The 22,635-nt window shown below is 44.6% G+C and overlaps 1 protein-coding gene across 1 annotated transcript in view; it reads right to left on the bottom strand.

Moving 5' to 3' along the window:
• Nucleotides 1–22,635, bottom strand: part of LOC117388170 (cadherin-12-like) — a 281,473-nt gene that overhangs the window by 150,011 nt on the left and 108,827 nt on the right. Inside the window, 1 exon segment of the mRNA XM_033985644.2 lies at nt 10,284–10,471. Within this exon segment, the coding sequence (XP_033841535.2) occupies nt 10,284–10,471 (188 nt within the window).

The raw sequence follows: 22,635 nt of genomic DNA, 5'->3' as shown, positions 1-22,635 counted from the left end.
TTCAGCACTGTAGCCAGGCTGACAAACTCCCACACTGCTAATGAGTCTCTTATCCCCTCAAACATTAGTTGTGATGACTTTCTTCACTTCTTTGATTACAAAATTACAACCATTAGAGACAAAATCAACAAAGCTACTCCAAAAATCAGCTCTGAGCTAATCCAGTCTGTAATGCCAATATCCCACATAGATCCTCTAATAATATTAGACAAATTTACTCCTGTTGATGAGGTGGAGATTACCTCAGCCATCATGTCATCCAAACCATCAACCTGTATGCTCGACCCTATTCCAATCAGACTCCTCAAAGAAGCCCTCCCCCTAATAATAGATTCCATCCATAACATAATAAATATGTCGTTAGAAAATGGCTACGTTCCTCAGTCCTTTAAGTATGCTGTGATTAAACCCCTTTTGAAAAAACCTAACCTAAATCCTGATGAACTAGTCAACTATAGACCTATCTCTAATCTTCCCTTCCTCTCAAAAATTCTAGAACGAGTGGTGGCGAAACAGCTCTGCAGGACAATAATATATTTGAAAAATTGAAAAATATTTGAAAAATTTCAATCTGGATTCAGAGCTCACCGCAGCACAGAGACTGCACTGCTTAAAGTAACAAATGATTTACTACTAGCTGCTGATAATGGGCTGGCTTCAGTCCTGATCCTACTGGACCTCAGTGCAGCGTTTGACACCATTGATCACAATATTCTACTGCAGAGGTTAGAATGTGACATTGGAATCAGAGGGACCGCCCTCAAATGGTTTAAATCCTATCTATCAGATAGGTACCAGTTTGTTAGTATAAACCAGAGCACCTCTCCCTGTTCTAAAGTAGCCTGTGGTGTTCCACAAGGATCTGTGCTTGGTCCAATCCTATTTACTCTGTATATGTTGCCATTGGGTAACATTATCAGAAAACATGGCATTAATTTTCACTGCTATGCTGATGACACTCAGCTATACTTATCAATGAAACCAAATCAGACTGATCAAATAGATAAACTCAGTGCCTGTATGAAGGACATCAAAACCTGGATGACCTTGAATTACCTGCTCTTAAATCCTGAAAAAATAGAGGTCATTCTCGTTGGTCCCAAAGGTCAAAGAGATTCTCTGTCGGACCAGATAATCTCACTCGACAATGTGAGTATAGCTTCTAGCCCTACTGTAAAAAATCTTGGAGTCCTATTTGATCAAAATCTCTCATTCACAGCCCATATAAACCTAGCTTGTAAAACCGCATACTTTCACTTGCGAAATATAACTAAAATTAGAAATAATTTACCTAAAAACGATGCTGAAAAACTCATCCATGCATTTGTTACTTCCAGACTTGATTACTGTAATTCTCTGCTCGCCACCTGCCCCAAAAGTACTATAAGGAGCCTCCAGTTGGTCCAAAATGCAGCGGCCAGAGTCCTAACAGGAACTAAAAGAGACCACATCAGTCCTGTACTAAAATATCTGCACTGGCTTCCTGTCGAGCTTAGAATCAAATTCAAAGTCCTCCTCCTGACATACAAAGCCCTAAACGGTATGGCCCCATCCTATCTGCAAGATGCTATTGTCCCGTACCAGCCAAACAGAGCACTCCGCTCTCAGAATGCAGGACTATTAGTGGTTCCTAGAGTGTCCAAAAGTACAGTGGGAGGGAGAGCATTCAGTTACCAAGCTCCTGTACTATGGAATCAACTCCTTGCTGATGTTAAACAGGCCCCCACAGTCTCTGTATTTAAGACCAGGCTTAAAACCTTCCTCTTCGGTATAGCATATGACCAGGTTACATAGTGAGGGAGTTAGGGACATTAAAACCCAGGATAAGATAGGCTGCAGTAGGAGATAACTAGCTGGGGGAAGTATGGCAACCTGAGCACTATCCTCTGCTTTGTCCTATTTTCTCATCAGCAATGCTATTCACATGTTGTCCCCTGTCCCACTCCCCCTGTGGAGTGTATCTCTTTCAGATGCCCCGATGACAGCTGGACCCTCCCCTCCTCCCCACCTGGCCCTCCTCCTCGCCCGGCTCTCCTCCTCCTCGTCTGGTCTTCCTTCTCCTCGCCTGGCCGATTTTGTTGTTTTGTCTGATTTTTCCTGTTGTTTTGTTTTTGTGTGTTGGCAGCACGGTGGCTGAGTGGCAACACTCATGCCTCACAGCAAGAGGGTTTGGTTCGATCCCCGGGTCGCCAGGCCTTTCTGTGTGGAGTTTTTCATGTTTCTCCCCGTGCCTGGATGGGTTTCCTCCGGGTACTCCGGTTTCCCCCATCAACCAAAACATGAACGCCCTTCGAGACAACTGTTGTTGTGATTTTGGGCATTACAAAAATAAATGAATTGAATATAATATCAGAAGGTGCACTATGTAACTTAGATACCACCATGGATATACTATTGTTTGCTGGTAAACTTATCTATTTTGAATTTATTTGATTCCAAACTATTTTATTGCTAAGAAAATCCCTTTAAAAACACACATCCTTACTATGAGTGGGGTCACCTCTCTACAGATTTGACCAGTAACTTGGCTTAGTGGTGTTACCGCCTCCATGGGATATTGTATGTCTAAAGTCAAATTGAGGAGCATTCAAGGCAAAGCAAAATCTCCACGGAGACAAGCAGGCTATTGACCCTCTCTCAGAAAGTAATTAAAAAATAAATAAAAAAGCAACAAACAAAATGTACTGCACCTTTTAAAAATACCAACAACAGTGTATTTCTGTGGCTCTTATATAACTGGAGTGAGATGACCAAGCAAGCACACAGCCCAGAAACATGTTTAAAAGTCATTACAAGATACTTATGGGGAGAGATCAAAGCTGCAGGGTCAGAGAGCTTTGAATTTATTAATCCATGTAGTAAGAGCAGCATATGCCACAGTGAATGGGCCATGGCTATCCTTTCTATAACACAGGAGTCCAGATGGAGAGCTGCTATCTCAGCTGCATGTTAAGGCACAGGCGTTAAAATAGTCAAACAGTTAGCTTCATGACAACACCGGCAGAGATTATGGTGTTAGCATCTGCCAAATGTCACACTGTTTTCAACAACATAACATATTTTTATTATCGGACACTGTATGAGCCTTTTTTCTCTTATAATCTTCTGTACCCACTTGAGAAGGTGCAATATCTGAGCAAATGTGAACATGCAATGTCAATGAAAAATTAGTTCAGTGACATGTGCAGTGGCGGTGCGATGCAAGGGGATGCAAAATAAGTAGAACACATTATGTTATAAGAGCTTCACAAGCTAAGAAGTGCCTGATCATAATAAATTCAATTCTGACAACAGGACAAGCGTTAAGAGTTAAGACTGGAAAATTTGTAATCTCGATTAATCGCACCCTTGAATTGTGAATTTGCTGCGATATTGTGCAATATAAGCCTATGTTAATAGTTAATATTTTTTTCTAATGTCTACATCCAAACATATGATTGGAATGTTATTTATTTAACCTTTTGAAGTTGAACCTACGATATTTAGCATTACTCTCGATTTGCATGTTTAATACTATATTGTGGAACATTCCTGACAAAGTTTTAACATATCCATGAGACAAACCGGTAGCGGTGACAGAAATGTTCACGACAATTATAGTGCAACTTTAAATTTGACCAAGAAATAGCTGTATATGTTGTCGCTACTCAGCCCAGTTACAAGAATATAAAACCAAAGTCATTATATTGCGATCACCTGAGACTTCATATCTAGGACGGTTTCTTACTTTCATTGCAGCATTAGCCTGTGGTGCCATATATGCTTGTTCTGAGCAGCAAAGTCCCACCTGAACCAGCATTTTCCATACAAAGTCCACAAAGCAGGCTAACTATAGACGAGCAGTAGTCATTATGCATATCAGTGCCCCATTATAAAACAATGTGTGTTCTATTGCAAGCCAAATACTGCAAAGCCAGTCTTTTTTACTGCCTATAAAATGTTTACTCGCTTTATTAAACTATCATTCTCAGCCCCATCGAGGACATTATTTGATGTTGTTTTAGTTATGCTGTTTTTGCTACAAGATAACTCAGTCCCTCACTGAATATGAATCAATCAATTAATCAATTTGTTTGTAGTCATTGTCACAAAAGAACAACAAAATTACGTTTGGAGCATCCCATAAAGTGCAAACCCATAAATAATAAATACCCCTTAAACCCATGTGTAAACATTGACCCAGTGTGGCTTCAGTACAACATGAGACAGTTCTTGTAGCAGCATGATGGTGTCAGTAAGGTGCACAAAACAGGGACATACAGACAGGGACCTGAGAATGATGACAAAACGCAACAATGCAACCACAGAATACTACTATTTAAAGGCATGTTTATTTACATAATGTATAAGGTTTCAAAAAGATATGTCTCAGTGAATATACAAGTTTGCTAAAGATGTCAGTTCTATAATGTGCAAGATTCTAAGTAGACTATTCAAGGTACATATTTTGCATTGCCTGCATTTTAAAGGTGCATTATGTAACTTCTCTGGTGCAGACTTTGACACCTACTTGTGTTGTTATTGTTATTCCTGGAATGTTCCGCATTGTTAAATTAAATACATACATCTTGCATTTATACAATTACAGGTGTTTTAATTGCTAAAGATATGTCAAAAAAACATTCTTACTGACAGTGGGCTCGCCTCTCCATAGACTTGGCAGCATCTTGATTTCTCCATAGAAAGTGATATATTTAAATCCATACTTTAGGAACATTCCAGTCAAAAATAATAGCATCTCCATCAAGACAAGCATGTAGCGAAAGTATTGAGTATAACTTTTGTACATGACTATTTATACACTATGTGCAGAATTATTAGGCAAATAAGTATGTTGACCACATCATCCTTTTTATGCATGTTGTAGTACTCCAAGCTGTATAGGCTTGAAAGCCTACTACCAATTAAGGATATCAGCTGATGTGCATCTGGGTAATGAGAAGGGGTGTGGTCTAATGACATCAACACCCTATATCAGGTGTGCATAATTATTAGGCAACTTTCTTTCCTTTGGCAAAATGGGTCAGAAGAGAGATTTGACAGACTCTGAAAAGTCTAAAATTGTGAGATGTCTTGCAGAAGGATACAGCAGCCTTGAAATTACCAAGCTTTTGAAGCGGGATCACAGAACAATCAAGCGTTTCATGGCAAATAGCCAACTGGGTCGCAAGAAGCGCATTGAAAAAAAAGGCGCAAAGTAACTTCCCAAGAATTGAGGAAAATCAAGCGTGAAGCTGCCAAGATGCCATTTGCCACCAGTTCTGCCATATTTCAGAGCTCCAACGTAGTAACGTGTGTCAAAAAGCACAAGGTGTGCAATACTCAGGGACATGGCCAAGGTAAGGAAGGCTGAAAAATGACCACCACTGAACAAGAGACACAGGATAAAACGTCAAGACTGGGCCAAGAAATATCTCAAGACTGATTTTTCTAAGGTTTTATGGTCTGATGAAATGAGAGTGAGTCTTGATGGGCCAGATGGATGGGCCCGTGGCTGGATCAGTAAAGGGCAGAAACCTCGACTCCGACTCAGACGCCAGCAAGGTGGTACTGGTATGGGCTGGTATCATCAAAGATGAGCTTGTGGGACCTTTTCGGGTTGAGGATGGAGTCAAACTCAACTCCAAGTCCTAATGCCAGTTCCTGAAAGATACCTTCTTCAAGCAGTGGTACATATTTTGACAGTTGTGATAAAGCCATTAATCACAATAATAATTAAGCGCCAATGCATTGTAATGATGCCATTTTACACAAGACTCTAAACCTGAAACATCCCTTTGTTTCTCTTGTTTGCACTAGACACGTCCCAAGTGCCAGTGCATCCTTCATTATGTACCCAACACATGAGGCTCTGTCAGCAGGGTTTATTGGATGCCACTTATAAATAAATGAATAGATAAATAAATAAATAGTTTGCGTACCCGAATGATCCTATGGCAAACAGGTCCTAGGTGACGAGTCAGACTAAGAGCAGATCCCAATACCGCTATGATGGAAAATAGAACAAGGATCGTGACCTCGTCCAGTATAGCGCAGCCGGGGCCCCATCCTTGGGCCCCATTCTTGGGCCCCATCCTTGGGCCAGGCCTGGGGTTGGGGCTCGAATGCGAGTGCCTGGTGGCTGGGCCTTTGCCCATGGGGCCTGGCCAGGCTTAGCCCGAAAGGACTACGTGGGTCCGCCCTCCTGTGGGCTCACCACCCGCAGAGGGCCTCATAGGGATCGGGTGCGTAGAGGACTGGGCAGAGGTCAAAGACAGATGTCTCGGCGAGCCAGTCCATGGACTCAGCATCTGGCTGTAGCAACATGGAAAGTCACCCCTGCTGGGAGGGAAGGAGCCTAAGTTGTGCAAGAGGTTGAGAGGTACCGGCTAGATATAGTCTGGCTCACCTCCATACACAGCTTAGACTCTGGTACCCAACTCCTCGAGAAGGGTTTGACCCTCCACTTCTCTGGCCACAGCTCAGCCTCCATGTGTTGGAGTTCATCCCGGTGAACCCCCAGGTCTCATCCCTGCTCCTTCGGGTCGGGGACAGGTCTCTAACTGTTGTGTAGGCTTATGGGCCGAACAGCAGTGCAGAGTACCCAGCCTTCTTGGAGTCCCTGGGAGGGGTTCTAGACAGTGCACCCACCAGAGACTCCGTTGTTCTACTGGGGGACTTCAGGGGGGACTTATAGGAGCTGAAGGAGTCCTATCAGGGCCTCCTGGCTTGTGGGACTCCTGAAGCAGCTGACAGGTACCATCAGGTCAAGTGTGCTGCAGCCCATGCAGAGGGAAAAACTCAGGGTTGGGAGGAGTTCAGGGAGGCCATGGAGAAGGACTATCAGTTGGCCTCAAAGAAATTCTGGCAAACCGTCTGACACCTCAGGAGGAGGAAGCAGTGCTTCACCAACACTATTTACAGTGTGAGTGGAGGGCTGCAGACCTCAACTGGGGGCATTGTTGGGCAGTGGAAAGAATACTTTGAGGATCTTCTCAATCCCACTGTCACGTCTTCTGAGGAGGAAGCAGAGATTGAGGACTCCAAGGCGGACTCATCCATCACCCTGGCTGAAGTCACTGAGGTGACTGGCAAGCTCCTTGATGGCAAGGCTGCGGGGGTGGGCTGTGTGGCTGACACACCTCTGCAACATCGTGTGGCAGGGACAGTACCGCTGGACTGGCAGACTGGGTTGGTGGTCCTTCTGTTTAAGAAGGGGGACCAGAGGGTGTGTTCCAACTACAGGGGAAACACACTCCTTAGCCTTCCCTGTAAGGTCAATTCCAGGGTACTGGAAAGGAGAATCCGACTAATAGTTGAACCTAGGATCCAGAATATATATTCTCCACTGGGTGTTCGAGGACTCATGGGAATTTGCCCAACTAGTCCACATGTGCTTTGTGGACCTGGAAAAGGCAATTGACCATGTCGCTCGTGATGTCATTTGGGGGGTGCTCCGGGAGTATGGGCCTTTTGCTAAGGGCTATAGAGTCCCTGTATGACCGGAGAAGGAGCTGTGTTCACATTGCCAGCAATAAGTTAGACCTGTTCCCAGTGCATGACGGACTCCGCCAGGGACCAGCCAGGGGCTGGAGGGGATCCAGTTTGGGGACCACAGGATCTCTCTGCTGTTTGCAGATAATGTTGTCCTGATGGCTTCTTCGAGCCAGGACCTGCAGCAGGCACTGGGGTGGTTTGCAGCCGAGTGTGAAGCGGCTGGGATGAAAATCAGCACCTCCAAATCCGAGGCCATGGTTCTCGACCAGAAAAAGGTGGCTTGCCTTCTCCAGGTGGGTGGAGAGTCCTTGCCTCAAGTGGAGGAGTTCAAGTATCTCAGGGTCTTGTTCACAAGTGAGGGAAGAATGGAGCATGAGATTGACAGGCGGATCAGTGCAGCCTCTGCAGTGATACAGTCACTGTATCGGTCTGTTGTGATAAAGAAGGAGTTGAGGTGAAAGGCAAAGCTCTTGATTTACCGGTCAATCTACGTTCCTACCCTCACCTATGGTCATGAGCTTTGGGTAATGACCGAAAGGACAAGATCCCGGATACAAGCGGCCAAAATGAGTTTCCTCCGCAGGGTGATTGGCGCTCCCTTAGAGATAGGGTGAGGAGCTCAGTCACATGGGAGGAGCTCGGAGTAGTGCCACTGCTCCTCCACGTCAAGAGGAGCCAGCTGAGTCTTGGGCATCTCTTCTGGATACCTTCTGGATGCCTTCTTAGGGAGTTGTTTCGGGCACGATCCACTGGGAGGAGGCCCTGGGGAAGACCCAGGCCACGCTCAAAGGACTATGTCTCTCGGCTGGCCTGGGAATGCCTTGGGATCCTCCCGGAAGAGCTGGAAGAAGTGTGTGTGGTGAGGGAAGTCCGGGCCTCCCTGCTGAAACTGTTACCTCCATGACCCGGCCCCAGATAAAGCGGAATAAAATAGATGGATGATTTTTAAAAAATTTAAAATGCCCAATAAAGTGACAACAAAAAACAAGGATGTTATTACAATGCACTGACTATGCCATCACCAGCTACATCACCCCATAGTATACATTTGCGAAGCTAATTTGTCATACATTTGTGACATTGTTTACTCATGTGTAGTGATAATTACATACACTGTACATACATTATATATACAGTTAACACATTTTGGCTGTTCCAACTATTTGTCCATACCAATCAGATAATCGCAATGCATTTTTCCATTGAAGCAACATCTTTGTTCAGTCAAAGGAGGACAACTTCAACCAAGAGACCAAGATCTCTAGACATATTTAAGCACAAATTATATAAGAAATTTGCATCCTATTCTAGCGGCCATTATAACCAGTGGGCTTTGCTTTGATTCAGCTGGCTCATTTACAACTGTCAGTTTCAGATCTGAAGATACAGCACTTTCTCTTCGGCTAAAATATCTGAACTGTGTCGCTGTTTGTTGCATCAGCTTGTGTTCACAACACTTTGAGCAACGCAAGACTCACAGCGTAAATAACAGCTGGCAACATGGCTGCCTAAACATTGCACCCAAGCATACACAGTGTTTCATGTGTTTTTTATCCAGTACAACAGACTACAGCTGCATTACACAACTCACAGATGGTATGTAAAAAGTATAATGTTAATGTGAAAGATATATTTACTAATAGAGACAATGATTCACTAGATGCTAAGGGTACAATGTAGAGTTGTCATGACACTAACAATTTCGATATTAAGGAACTGAAACGATAATCAATACAGATTCCAATAACATGATGATAGTAAAAAAAGCACTCTTTATTTACACAATAGAATGTGGCTCCTATGTGACTCCTAGTACTTTTTTTTCTATTCCCATGTGGTCTTATATCTGTCTAATCCCTCCCCTTGACCACTGTCCAGGTAGGTTCCATAGAGGTCTGATATAGCTCATCAAGATCATTCTAAAGCTATTCAAGGAAAGGTTCATTTCCGTCTTGTGAATGTGACTTTGTTTGTACTGATACTAATACTGATACTGATCAAATGAGTATCTAGTTTCAATATCAGATTTAGCATCTGATTTTAATTACTAAAATCACTGTATCATGTAAAGTATTATGCACAAACACTGCAATAGAACTAAACTTAACAAAGACTGATCCTGGAACTAGACCTAAATGTGACGACGACTAAAACAAGACTACAAAAGGACCAAACTAAATCTACATCATGACTAAACTGAGCTCAAGTGTTAATGCACCCTTAAAAGCTGAATCAATTCATAAGGCAATGCGAGGCTTTTATGCCCAAGCCTGGATAAAAACAGGACAGGCATCAGGTACCATTACACAACTCATAGATGTACATCAATGTAAAATACATATTTAGTAATATAGACAATAGCGGAACATTAGGGACACAAGAGAACAGCTGAGTCACTATGTACGTAAGCTGAATAGATCCACAGGGCAATGCAAGGTTTTTGTGCTAGACCCAAGCCTGGATAATTACAGATCTCTAGTTATAACACAGCAACATTGAAGGCAAAATGTTCATGTTGTCCAGATATCGTTTTTAGTTATTTCATCAAGTGTGTTCAGATTTATGTATTTATTTTTTTTCTCATTTGGCTTTTTTATTGCACTGAAAATTGTTCTCCATAAAGAAGTATGATTTTAACTAAACTATTTCCATGGAATCATGCAGGTGATGTACCACATCCCGAAAGTTACACAGTGCCGCTTTAATGCAAATGCATTCATCCACTAAACCTTTGGTCTATTGTCTTGGTCTGCCTTTTTCATCAATATAACTCCACTCTCACAGCTTGTCCAAAAGTTCCACATTACCTTCTTGAGGATGATGATGCCCTCTTGGTTGTGTTCGTTAGTGGTGATATCAAACATGGCTCCTCCATCTCCAGGGACAATGGTGTATTCCACCTCTGCGTTCCTCCCGATGTCCAGGTCATGGGCTTTGATTCGGCCCACCGCTGAGCCCACTGCGGAGGACTCAGGAACACGGAGGTGGAAAAAACCTGAGAAAACACAGAAAGATAATTTGGTTTATTTATTTTTATATCACATTATGATAAACTCACTTTAATTATTATTATTATCATTCTACATGCTGCCGCTAGGCCAGTTAATACGCAGATATAATGTGTCCTACCACAACTATGCTGATGACACTCAGCTCAATGTCTTACTGGCAGCAGGTGAATATGGCAGGTGGATTCACTCTGCCACTGCATCCAACAGATCAGTGTGTGGATGCAAAAAAAACTTTATCCAGCTAAACTCAGACAAGACTTAAGTCATCATCTTTGGCCCACAGAAACAAAGAGAAAGTGTTAACGGTTGCCTCCAGTCTCTCTCTCTCTCTCTCTCTAAAACCTTCAAATCGGCCTAAAAATCTAGGGGTAATAATGGACTCAGACTGGAACTTTAACAGCTACATCAAATCAATAACATCTGCAGCTTTTTGCCATCTAAAAAACATTGCAAAAATCGGTAGAAAAAAAAGGTATACTGTCAAAGCCAGACTTAGAGAGACTTATCCATGCATTTGTCTCCAGTAGGTTAGACTACTGTAATGGGCTGCTTACTCGCCTCTCCAAACGAGCGTTAAGACAGCTGCAACACATCCAGAATGCTGCTGCTCGGGTCCTGACTAGAAGCAGGAAGCTTCCTGTAGCCCTGTAGAACAGACTTCAAAAGTTTATGTAAGTCTGTAAGTCTCTCCATGGCCTTGCACCAAAGTTGTCATGATCCCTATCAGTCCTGCCCTTTGTTGCACTTTCTCCTCTCCCTTCTGTGTCTTAGCCTGGAGCTGGGTGCACACCTGAACCTAATCCGCAATCAGCTGCACCTGGGGAGGTTAAGAGGAGCCAGGACCTGACATGCCAGATCGTCCGCGTGTCTTTGTGGTACACTTTGCTTGGCTCAGTTCATGTTTTTTTCACTTTTTTCACTCCTGCTGAATTGGATACTTTTGCTTCTCACCAGATCCCGCTTCCTGGACCTGCTCAGCTCTTCAGTCTCTGACCCTGCTCACCTGCACTTACCCCCTCTCTGGATCCGCTCCGCTCTTTAGTCTCCGATCCTGCTCTCCTCCGCTGGTACTGTTCATCTCATCTCATACTCTGCTACTTCCACTCTACCCGTGGACCATGGCCAACACTCTCAAAGCTCTCAACTCACAGACCCATCTACCATCATAGTGTACTTTGTAAATCTGTAAATAAACACTGTTAAACTTTTTCTCGAGTTCTGTCTCTTTGGTTACTCCTGTCAGGCGTTACGACAAAAGTACATCTCCAATATGTTAGTGCCATATGAACCATCTCGGACTCTGAGGACTTCAGGGACCGGTCTCCTGCTGGTGCCCAGAGTCAGGAGTAAAAATGGGGAATCAGCGTTTTTGTTTTATGCAACTAAAACCTGGAACAATCTTCCTGAAAATGTGAGACGGGCCTCTACTTTGACAATGTTTAAATCCAGGGTCAAAACAGTTCTGTCTAGCTGTGCATATGACTGAAAGGTTTTTATTATGCACTCTTCTGTTTAATGTTAATTTTATGATGATTATTTGTGATTATTTATGTTTTGATTTGTGTGATTTTAATGTCTTTCTTATTCTGTAAAGCACTTTGAATTACTTTGTTGTATGAATTGTGCTATACAAATAAACTTGCCTTGCCTATTATTTATTGCATAAATACTGTCTTGGGGGAAAAATGTACAAAACAATATGCAAACAGTGCTAAACGATGGTTGTAAAGGCTAAAATACATATAGACTATAGACTTCTGCTCATGGCAGTGCCTGAATTGCCTACACTTTTGATGTTTTAAAGCTGCACTATGTAACCACAACCTCGTCTCCGTGGAGATTTTATTGCTTTAAGTGTAATTTTTTTACAGTATCTAAATTGGGTTCATTCAATATGTTTTTATTGCTCAAAAATACCTTGAAAAATATATTGTTACTGTGAGCATTGTCGCCTCTCCACAGGTCTGACCTGTAACTAGTCCTGGTTGTATCATTCTTCTTGAGATACATTTAATACTATACTTTGAAACATTCCAGGGAAAGCGGTAGCATTCCCATAAAAATAAGCAGGTGGCAAATCACCCACAATAAATGTTACATAGTACACCTTTGATTAAACTGCTTCACGTTGTCTCATCACCATATCACTCACATTGATGCACACTTAAGCCTGCATAATCTGGGACATTCTAATTGTGAGGTGAAACATCCAACCACTGTGTCACCATTTCTTTCTTTATTTGTATTTAAATTAAATTTTAGTATTGAGGTATTGTTAGCATATATACACAGGTGCATCAAGTTATACTGTACCATAAAATATCAATGAAACAATATATTGGCCTCTCCCACCCCACCCCCGGCAATAATGATTTTTGTGTATTGTCTTAATTTTGGTTCAGCAGTAGGTAACCTTAAAATACTGTACGCAGAAGTGGACATGGCTTTAGTCATGTCCACTTCATGTCATTTTTACAATTTTAGAAATGGAGTCACATTCTTGCACCCAGTATCACATTGTCTTTGAACATAACCACATTAAATGGACATAAGTACCCACATGATGCTTGCATTGTTTACATAAAACTGAACAGTTCTTGTCATACTTACTTCAGCTGGTATGGAGTGCTTTGTAGTTTATTAGTTTAGACCAGGGGTCACCAACCTTTTTTAACCTGAGAGCTACTTTATGGGCACTGAGTCATACGAAGGGCTACCAGTTTGAGACGCTCTTCTGAAATAACACATTTGCTCAGTTTGCCTTTAGTTATAAATTATTAACAATGATAAATGATAATCATCTATGTGAACACACTAATCACGTTGCAAGACACTGATCACATTAATGATTTCTCAAAATAATTATCAACGATGAGCAAGGAGGGAAACAGATATCAGTATTCAGCACTTTAACTTTACTAATCTTAGTAATTGTTAAATTTCCAGATGACACTTACATCACTACATCTCATAGGAAAAGTATCCCATTTTCACTATCCATTGACAAACCTTTTTAACAAAACATAAATAATATACATTGCACCATGTTTCATAAAGTTATCAATTATGTAATGTTAAAGAAAAATAAGCTTACATATTTTTAAATAAATTTCGGTTGCGTTGTGTGACTTTGTCGTGGAAAAAGCCTGGTGTTTACCCAAAGCTGCGTTTGTGAGACGTAGTGAAGTGTCCCTCCACATTGTGCCGCTTTGCCGTCGCCACAGTCGCTCCGCAGATGAGATACGCGCAGGTTTCTTTTACAGTCTTAAATCGTTGTGAAAGTGATCTCTTTATTTTCTACCATGGAGTAAGAAACTGCATTCAGCGCATCCTCACAGCGCTCGCGAGCGGAGCACTGGTTTTGTCACGCGCACAATACTGACCTTTGAAGTGAGTAGGTCAAAGTTCACCTTAACTTATCTATCTATACTTCACGTATAATGAACATATGTTTAAGATATTGTCATTTTTAAATCTATATAAACGCAAGGGTGATTAAAAAAATAGCAACAGAATAAAATTAAATTTTAGATGCAGTGAGTTGTGCTATTTTTAGAACTGGTCTGCGGGCGACTCATGTGGGGCTTGGGGGCGACATGGCGCCCGCGGGCACAGGGTTGGTGACCCCTGGTTTAGACAATGTGGCCCTACACCTTTTTTTGTATTGTGAAATATATAGAAAAATATATTTCAATATTGTTCTTATTGTTATCGCAGATCAACACATGGACATATACCTGTATTGCTTTCGGCAAGGATTAGGACCTGATTTGCTTTGGTTGGGTTTGCGAGTGAAGTCTGTGACATTACTCAGTTCGGAGGTGTTTGACCATCAAGCCCGCTGCAGAGCTCCTGATTGGTCGGTTCAGGTACAAAGATCACCAAACGCAGAAGGCTGCTTTGATAGGCCCCACACAGTAATTAGGGCTCAGCACATGTAAGGCAATGTGCAGGTGAGAGAGCTCTAATAAAAAACAGGTTTAGCATCATGTTTAGAGCATGCAAGAGAGATGTTTATTCAACTGGGTTTTAGCAATTATAGATCAACAGATGTGAGTTAGCCAAATACATGTCAGTGGTTGACATAATTGTCTTTATTTTAAAACTTGATCATAGAACTTTCTGGAGGAAGGTCTGCCATTTACTCATTTCCATAGAGATGCTTTGCTTTGTTGCTTTGCTTGGATTGCTCCACAGAATGTATATATGTTTTTGTACATTTATTCTCTACTTTCTTTTCCACAAACTACCTGATATAAAACTATAATAGATATTTATGGCAGGTCCCACCACCGACCAAGTTGTAGTAATATGAATTTTAAATGTTACAAAGGTTAACTGTTTGAGTAATTAAAATTACCTTCAAGTGAGCTGGTATGTTATTTATTTTGTGTATATATATATATATATATATATATATATATATATATATATATATATATATATATATATATATATATATATATATATATAATTAGAAAATAGTCTGAATGCTGTTATTTGGAGGTTGCTGTAGTCAATAAGAATGTTTTGAGAGTGGGTTTGACTGCACAGACCCTGAACAATGAGCTGTCAATCACACAGACAACATTTAACCCTGATGTCCAATGGAGTGAATCAAAACTATTTCACTCACTGCACACAACTTTCCTTTTGGGAAATGTTTGGCCTCTGCATCAGTGGTGTGGTCTGAGGGTAAATGGTAAATGGTCACATTTTTCTATAGTGCTTTTCTACCTTCAAGGCACTCAAAGCGCTTTACAACAAGGAGTCACTCACCCATTCACACACACATTCACACACCAGTGTACGCAGACACAGGGTGATAGACTGAGCACCAAAGCAGAATTTGTATGTCACTAGAAAAAGAACAGATTATGCAGGTTTTATTGATGTGGACTTCTCTTCAGACAGTATAGAAAACTTTTCTTTTTTTTTTTTCTTTTCTTTTTTTATTACTACCACTATTACCTTTAGAAATATTTTTCAATTGTCCATCTATCCATTTTCTTCCGCTCATCTGGGGCCGGGTCGCGGGGGGCAGCAGTCTAAGCAAGGACTCCCAAACTTCCCTCACCCCGGACACGTCCTCCAGCTCCTATGGTGGGACCCCAAGGCGTTCCCAGGCCAGCCGAGCGACATAGTCCCTCCAGCGTGTCCAGGGCCTCCTCCCGGTGGGACATGACCAGAACACCTCCCTAGGGAGGTGTCCAGGAGGCATTCTGAGCAGATGCCCGAGCCACCTCAACTGGTTACTCTCGATGTGTAGGAGCAGTGGCTCTACTCCGAGCTCCTCCCGTGTGACTGAGCTCCTCACCCTATCCCTAAGGGTGCGCCCGGCCACCCTATGGAGAAAACCCCTTTCGGCCACTTGTATCCGTGATCTTGTCTTTTCGGTCATTACCCAGAGCTCATGACCATAGGTGACGGTAGGAACAGGGCTGGCCCAGCCTATAAGCAAACATAGCGGCCGCTTAGGGCCCCGAGGCCTCAAGAAGCCCCTCAATCTGGCAACCCCCCACAATATACATTGCATAGCACGTCAATAGCACGCAGTACGTGCTATTGACGCATCTCTGTAGCGCAGTAAGAGCACTCTGTAGTGCACACATGATATATTTGTATTGACAATCTGGCAACCAACTGAATGACGCTACACCTGATCTTATGATGATTGGCCAACTTTATTGTAAGCGAGCACGAGTGTGGAGTAAACAAATGCATAATGTAACAGTATTGTGCCCAACTGTCTTCATCATGTCAAAATGAAGCTACCCGTCGGGTGCGGAGAAGCATAAAAAGAAGAGAAGAAACATCAATCTAGAGGTAATGTTGAGTGAATCTTACGAAGAGGTTAAGGCAATTGTTAATGTGACAAGTTACGTTATCGTCATTCTAATTTACAATGTTGCCACCCACCACTATCTCGAGTATGTCAACATGCTATTAGCATTGCAGCAGCAAGTGTAGTAGCAGGCGGCGGGGGACAGCCCAGGCCCAGTGCAAGGTGGTGTTGCTGTGTTTGTGACCGACCGTGCAGCCTTCTTCCCAGTAGTGAAAGTCATGTGTTATTATGAAACATTACATTTTCACGATCGTGTTTCCTGCCTGTAAATTATGTGTGTGTGTGTTTGTAGTATATTGTTGTTAGCCAGTTAGCGTCAAATCTGCTGTTCTGCATCTCTTAACATTAAATCGAGGTTAAGGTCCGCATTGCTGTCAGTGCTGCCTCACTGTCGCTGCGGTGTTTGGTGCTACATTGCTTGGCTAAATTATCAAGAGAGCCTGGGCATGGAGCTAACGGGAAGCCGGTCTTTTTATTGTTATATGTTATATGAGTGCTAAAAATAAATAAAGTAATAGTCACAAATAACGGCAAAGTGCCTGTGATAAAGCCTATAATTATTTCATTTCATCATTATTGTCATTATTCAGGAATTTGGATTTACATTTAGCCTGTCTGAATGTGTTTTATGTTTTTTTTTTTTTTCTGCAAAGGCTCTTTAGACAATTTCTTTGCCATTGGAGATGAAGTGACATCCACATCTCAAGATGCTGCTGAAGATGCTGAAGCTGGTAATGCCTGGTGATAATAACTTAAGTAATTTATGTGAGTGTACACATTAGTAATTTATTAATATAAATAAATACAATATGGTATTCAACACATAGCCCAATGTTTTTTTTGTGATATCAACACACCGGTAAATTGAGAGCTTTGCTTCCGGCTCAGCTCCTTCTTTACCACAACGGACCAATACAGCGACAGCATCACTGCAGACGCTGCACCGATCCGCCTGTCAATCTCACGCTCCATCCTTCCCCCACTCATGAACAAGACCCCAAGAGACTCACCACGCATGCGGAGAGGGCAAGCCATCTTTTTCCGGTCGAGAACCATGGCCTCGGATTTGGAGGAGCTGATTCTCATCCCAGCCACTTCACACTCACGCTGCAAACAGCCCCAGTGCCTGTTTCAGGTCCTGAAGCCATCAGGACAACATCATCTGCAAACAGCAGAGATGAGATCCTGTGGTTCCCAAACCAGACCCCCTCCAGGCCGTGGCTGCACCTAGAAATTCTGTCCATAAATATAAAGAACAGAAACAGTGACAAAGGGCAGCCCTGGCGGAGTCCAACATGCACCGGGAACAGGTCTGACTTACTGCTGGCAATGCAAACAAAGCTCCTGCTCCGGTTATACAGGGACCGGACAGCCCTTAGCAAAGAGCCTTCTCCAGATCCACAAAACACATGCAGACTGGTTGGGCAAACTCCCATGAACCCTCAAGGACCCAATGGAGAGTGTAGAGCTGGTCCAGTGTTCCGCGACTAGGATGAAAGCCACACTACTCCTCCTGAATCCAAGGTTCGACTATCAGTTGGATTCTCCTCTCCAGTACCCTGAAATAGACTTTACTGGGAAGGCTGAGGAGTGTGATTTCCCTGTAATTGAAACACACCCTCCGGTCCCCCTTCATATACTGAGGGACCACCACCCGGTCTGCCAATCCAGTGGCACTGTCCCCGACCACCAGGTGATGTTGCAGAGGCATGTCAGCCAAGGCAGCCCCACCACATCCAGAGACTTAAGATACTCAGGACGGATCTCATCCACCCCCAGAGCCTTGTCACTGAGGAGCTTGCCAGCCACCTCGGTGACTTCAGCTACGGTGAAGGATGAGTCCGCCTCTGGGTCCCCAGTCTCTGCTTCCTCCTCGGAAGACGTGACAGTGCGATTGAGGAGATCCTCAAAGTATTCCTTCCACCGCCCAACAACATCCCCAGTCAAGGTCAGCAGCTTACCATTCGCACTGTAAACAAAGCATTGCTTCCCCCTCCCGAGGCATCAGACAGTTTGCCAGAATCTCTTTGAGGCCGTCCGATAGTCCTCCTACATGGCCTCCCCGAACTCCTCCCAACTCCAAGTTTTTGCCTCTGTGACCGCACGAGCTGCGGCACAGTTGGCCCGCTTTTTCAATTGTTTTGCAATTAATTTAAATCTATTATACTGCAGTGCTAAATATTCTTATGGAATTTTAAAAAAAGAGCGGTTCAGAAGCCCCCCATGAAGAGAAAAAGAACAAGGCCAGTTACGTCGCCCGGACTGGTGTTACCAGGGCCCCACCCTGGAGACAGGCCTGGGGTGGGTGCTCGGCAGCGAGTGCCTGGTGGCCGGGCCTTTCCCCACGGGGCCCGGTTGGGCCCATCCCGAAGGAACGACGTGGGGCCGTCCTCCCGTGGACCCACCACCTGCGGGAGGAGCCATGAGGGGCGGGTGCGGAGAGATCCGGGCGGCAGTCGAAGGCGGGGACCTCGACGACCGGATCTCCGGACATGGAGACTAGCTCTGGGGACGTGGAATGTCACCTCGCTGGGGGGGGAGGAGCCTGAGCTTGTGCGAGAGGTTGAGCATTACCAGTTAGATATAGTCGGCCTCACCTCCACGCACAGCTTGGGCTCTGGAACCCAACTTCTTGAGAGGGGTTGGACTCTCCATTTCTCTGGCGTTGCCTGCGGGGAGCGGCGGCGAGCTGGTGTGGGCTTGCTCATTGCCCCACAGCTCAGCTGCTGCGTGTTGGGGTTCACTCCGGTGAACGAGAGGGTTGGGGACAGGTCTCCCACTGTTGTGTCGGCCTACGGGCCAAACAGCAGTGCAGAGTCCCTGGGAGGGGTACTAGACAGTGCACCAACCGGGGACTCCGTTGTTCTCCTGGGGGACTTCAACACCCATGTGGGTAACGACAGTGACACTTGGAGGGGCGTGATTGGGAGGAACGGCCTCCCCGATCTGAACCCGAGCGGTGTTTTGTTATTGGACTTCTGTGCTAGTCACAGCTTGTCCATAACAAACACCATGTTCGAGCACAAGGGTGTCCATCAGTGCACGTAGCACCAGGATACTCTAGGTCGGAGGTCGATGATCGACTTTGTTGTCGTGTCATCTGACCTCCGACCGCGTGTCTTGGACACTCGGGTGAAGAGAGGGGCTGAGCTGTCAACTGATCACCACCTGGTGGTGAGTTGGATCCGCTGGAGGAGGAGGAAGCCGGACAGACCTGGCAGGCCCAAGCGCATTGTGAGGGTCTGCTGGGAACGTTTGGCGGAGCCCTCTGTCAGGGGGGTCTTCAACTCCCACCTCCGGGAGAGCTTCTCCCTGATCCCGGGGGAGGTTGGAGACATGGACTCCGAGTGGGCCATGTTCTCCACCTCTATTGTCGATGCGGCTGCTCGTAGCTGTGGTCGTAAGGTCTGTGGTGCTTGTCGCGGCGGCAATCCCCGAACCCGGTGGTGGACACCGGAAGTAAGGGATGCCGTCAAGCTGAAGAAGGAGTCCTATCGAGCCTTGTTGGCTCGTGGGACTCCTGAGGCAGCTGATGAGTACCAGCAGGCCAAGCGTGCCGCGGCTCGGGCAGTCACAGAGGCAAAAACTCAGGATTGGGAGGAGTTCGGGGAGGCCATGGAGGAGGACTATCGGACGGCCTCAAAGAGATTCTGGCAAACCGTCCGACGCCTCAGGAGGGGGAAGCAGTGCTTCACCAACACTGTTTACAGTGCAGGTGGAGAGCTGCTGACCTCGACTGGGGATGTTGTCGGGCGGTGGAAGGAATACTTTGAGGATCTCCTCAATCCCACTGTCACGTCTTCCGAGGAGGAAGCAGAAACTGGGGACCCAGAGGCGGACTCGTCCATCACCCTGGCTGAAGTCACTGAGGTGGTTGGCAAGCTCCTCGGTGGCAAGGCTCCGGGGGTGGACGAGATCCGTCCTGAGTACCTCAAGTCTCTGGATGTTGTGGGGCTGTCTTGGCTGACACGTCTCTGAAACATCGCGTGGCAGTCGAGGACAGTACCTGTGGAATGGCAGACCGGGGTGGTGGTCCCTCTGTATAAGAAGGGGGACCGGAGGGTGTGTTCCAATTACAGGGGAATCACACTCCTCAGCCTTCCCGGTAAGGTCTATTCCAGGGTACTGGAGAGGAGAATCCGACCGATAGTCGAACCTCGGATTCAGGAGGAGCAGTGTGGTTTTCGTCCTGGTCGTGGAACACTGGACCAGCTCTATACTCTCCATCGGGTCCTCGAGGGCTCATAGGAGTATGCCCAACCAGTCCACATGTGTTTTGTGGATCTGGAGAAGGCATTCGACTGTGTCCCTCGTGGTGTCCTTTGGGGGGTGCTCTGGGACTATGGGGTCCGGGGCTCTTTGCTAAGGGCTGTCCGGTCCCTGTATGACCGGAGCAGGAGCTTTGTTTGCATTGCCGGCAGTAAGTCAGACCTGTTCCCGGTGCATGTTGGACTCCGCCAGGGCTGCCCTTTGTCACCGGTTCTGTTCATTATCTTTATGGACAGAATTTCTAGGCGCAGCCAGGGGCCGGAGGGGGCCTGGTTTGGGAACCACAGGATTTCATCTCTGCTGTTTGCAGATGATGTTGTCCTGATGGCTTCTTCGAGCCAGGACCTGTAGCAGGCACTGGGGCGGTTTGCAGCCGAGTGTGAAGCGGCTGGGATGAGAATCAGCTCCTCCAAATCCGAGGCCATGGTTCTGGACCGGAAAAAGGTGGTTTGCTCTCTCCGGGTGGGTGGTGAGTCTCTGCCCCAAGTGGAGGAGTTCAAGTATCTCTGGGTCTTGTTCACGAGTGAGGGAAGGATGGAGCGGGAGATTGACAGGCGGATCGGTGCAGCGTCTGCAGTGATGCGGTCACTGTATCGGTCCGTTGTGGTAAAGAAGGAGATCGCGGATACAAGCGGCTGAAATTGGCTTCCTCCGCAGAATGGCCGGGCGCACCCTTAGGGATAGGGTGAGGAGCTCGGTCACACGGGAGGAGCTCGGAGTAGAGCCGCTGCTCCTACACATTGAGAGGAACCAGCTGAGGTGGCTCGGGCATCTGCTCAGGATGCCTCCTGGACGCCTCCCTAGTGAGGTGTTCTGGGCATGTCCCACCGGGTGAGCAGTTCCTTGAAGTATAATGCAAATAAAACTGGAAATGTTCAGTAATTGTTTTAATCATATTTATGTATCTGTACTGGGGTAAGACACATTTTGTTAGAATACCTGGAAAAAAATGGGTACAGGGCATTTCAGTCCGAATTTTGATTTTGTGAAGTGTGTGAACAGTTATAGTCTGTTGAGTTCAGATTCAGATTTTCCATTCAATAATTCCAGTTTGTATAATCTGAGACAAAAAACAGGTCACTATTACAAATTCTTTTACTATTCTTACATGCTCTTACATAATAAAAGTGATGATGAATTTAATCCTGATGTAGACTTGGTTTGGTCCTGTTCTAGTAAGTCCCTATATTGAAAATAGGTCATTACTACTGGTTTTACTACTCTTACATGCTCTTACATAATTGCATCACACACATGGAAAAAAAGGTGTAAACTCGGTTTGGTCCTGTTCTAGTCCAAGTCCTGGTCGAGTCCTGGTTTAGTCCCAGTTAAGCCCCAATTTTGATTTAGTATGTAAGCAAGTAAATGCTTATATATTGCTTATAGTTATATTGTTAGTTCACTTTCGGTACTAATGCCATGCCTGAATAAAAAAAGGGAATTCAGCACACAACAAAATCAAATCCTTCCTCAAATAATTGTTATCCGAGGCAGCATTTGTGAAGATTGTCCGTTCAATAATTTAAATTTAAAGGAATAATTTATGTGGGGAAAAAAATAGGTCACTACTACAAATTGTTTTACCGCTCTTACATGCTCTTACACAATTGCATTACTGCACATGGACAAAAAGCTATGATGAAAATACATTGAGTCATTTTCAGAGCTCTGACACAGAACTCTGTAGTTTAATATAACTTTTATCTGCACAAAATGGCTATGGGTCCACTACAGTGAAGGGGAAATCAAAACATGACAAGTTCTTCGGGAAAACCAGTTTAGGAAAAGGAAAATGTTGAGGTCTTTGGATGTTTAAGTTCTCTGCTCAGACTGTCAGTGAAGGCAGATACTGCATTTGGGATAACCAGAGTTTCATGTTCTTTTAAAGGAGCTCTGTACAAAGAGGATTGGTGCCAACAAGGCAGAATTTCAGGTCAGCAGCTGATGTGACAGTCAAAGGGCTAGGGATGCCATGAGCAATTTAACCAAAATGCATGTATTTATCAAATTATCTGGATAGTCTTTTCCATTCTA

This window comes from Periophthalmus magnuspinnatus, chromosome 20, assembly GCF_009829125.3.
Source record: "Periophthalmus magnuspinnatus isolate fPerMag1 chromosome 20, fPerMag1.2.pri, whole genome shotgun sequence".
NCBI lineage: Eukaryota > Metazoa > Chordata > Actinopteri > Gobiiformes > Gobiidae > Periophthalmus > Periophthalmus magnuspinnatus.
The sequence above is the reverse complement of the archived record's forward strand: the minus strand, read 5'-3'. Positions and strand labels throughout refer to the sequence as shown.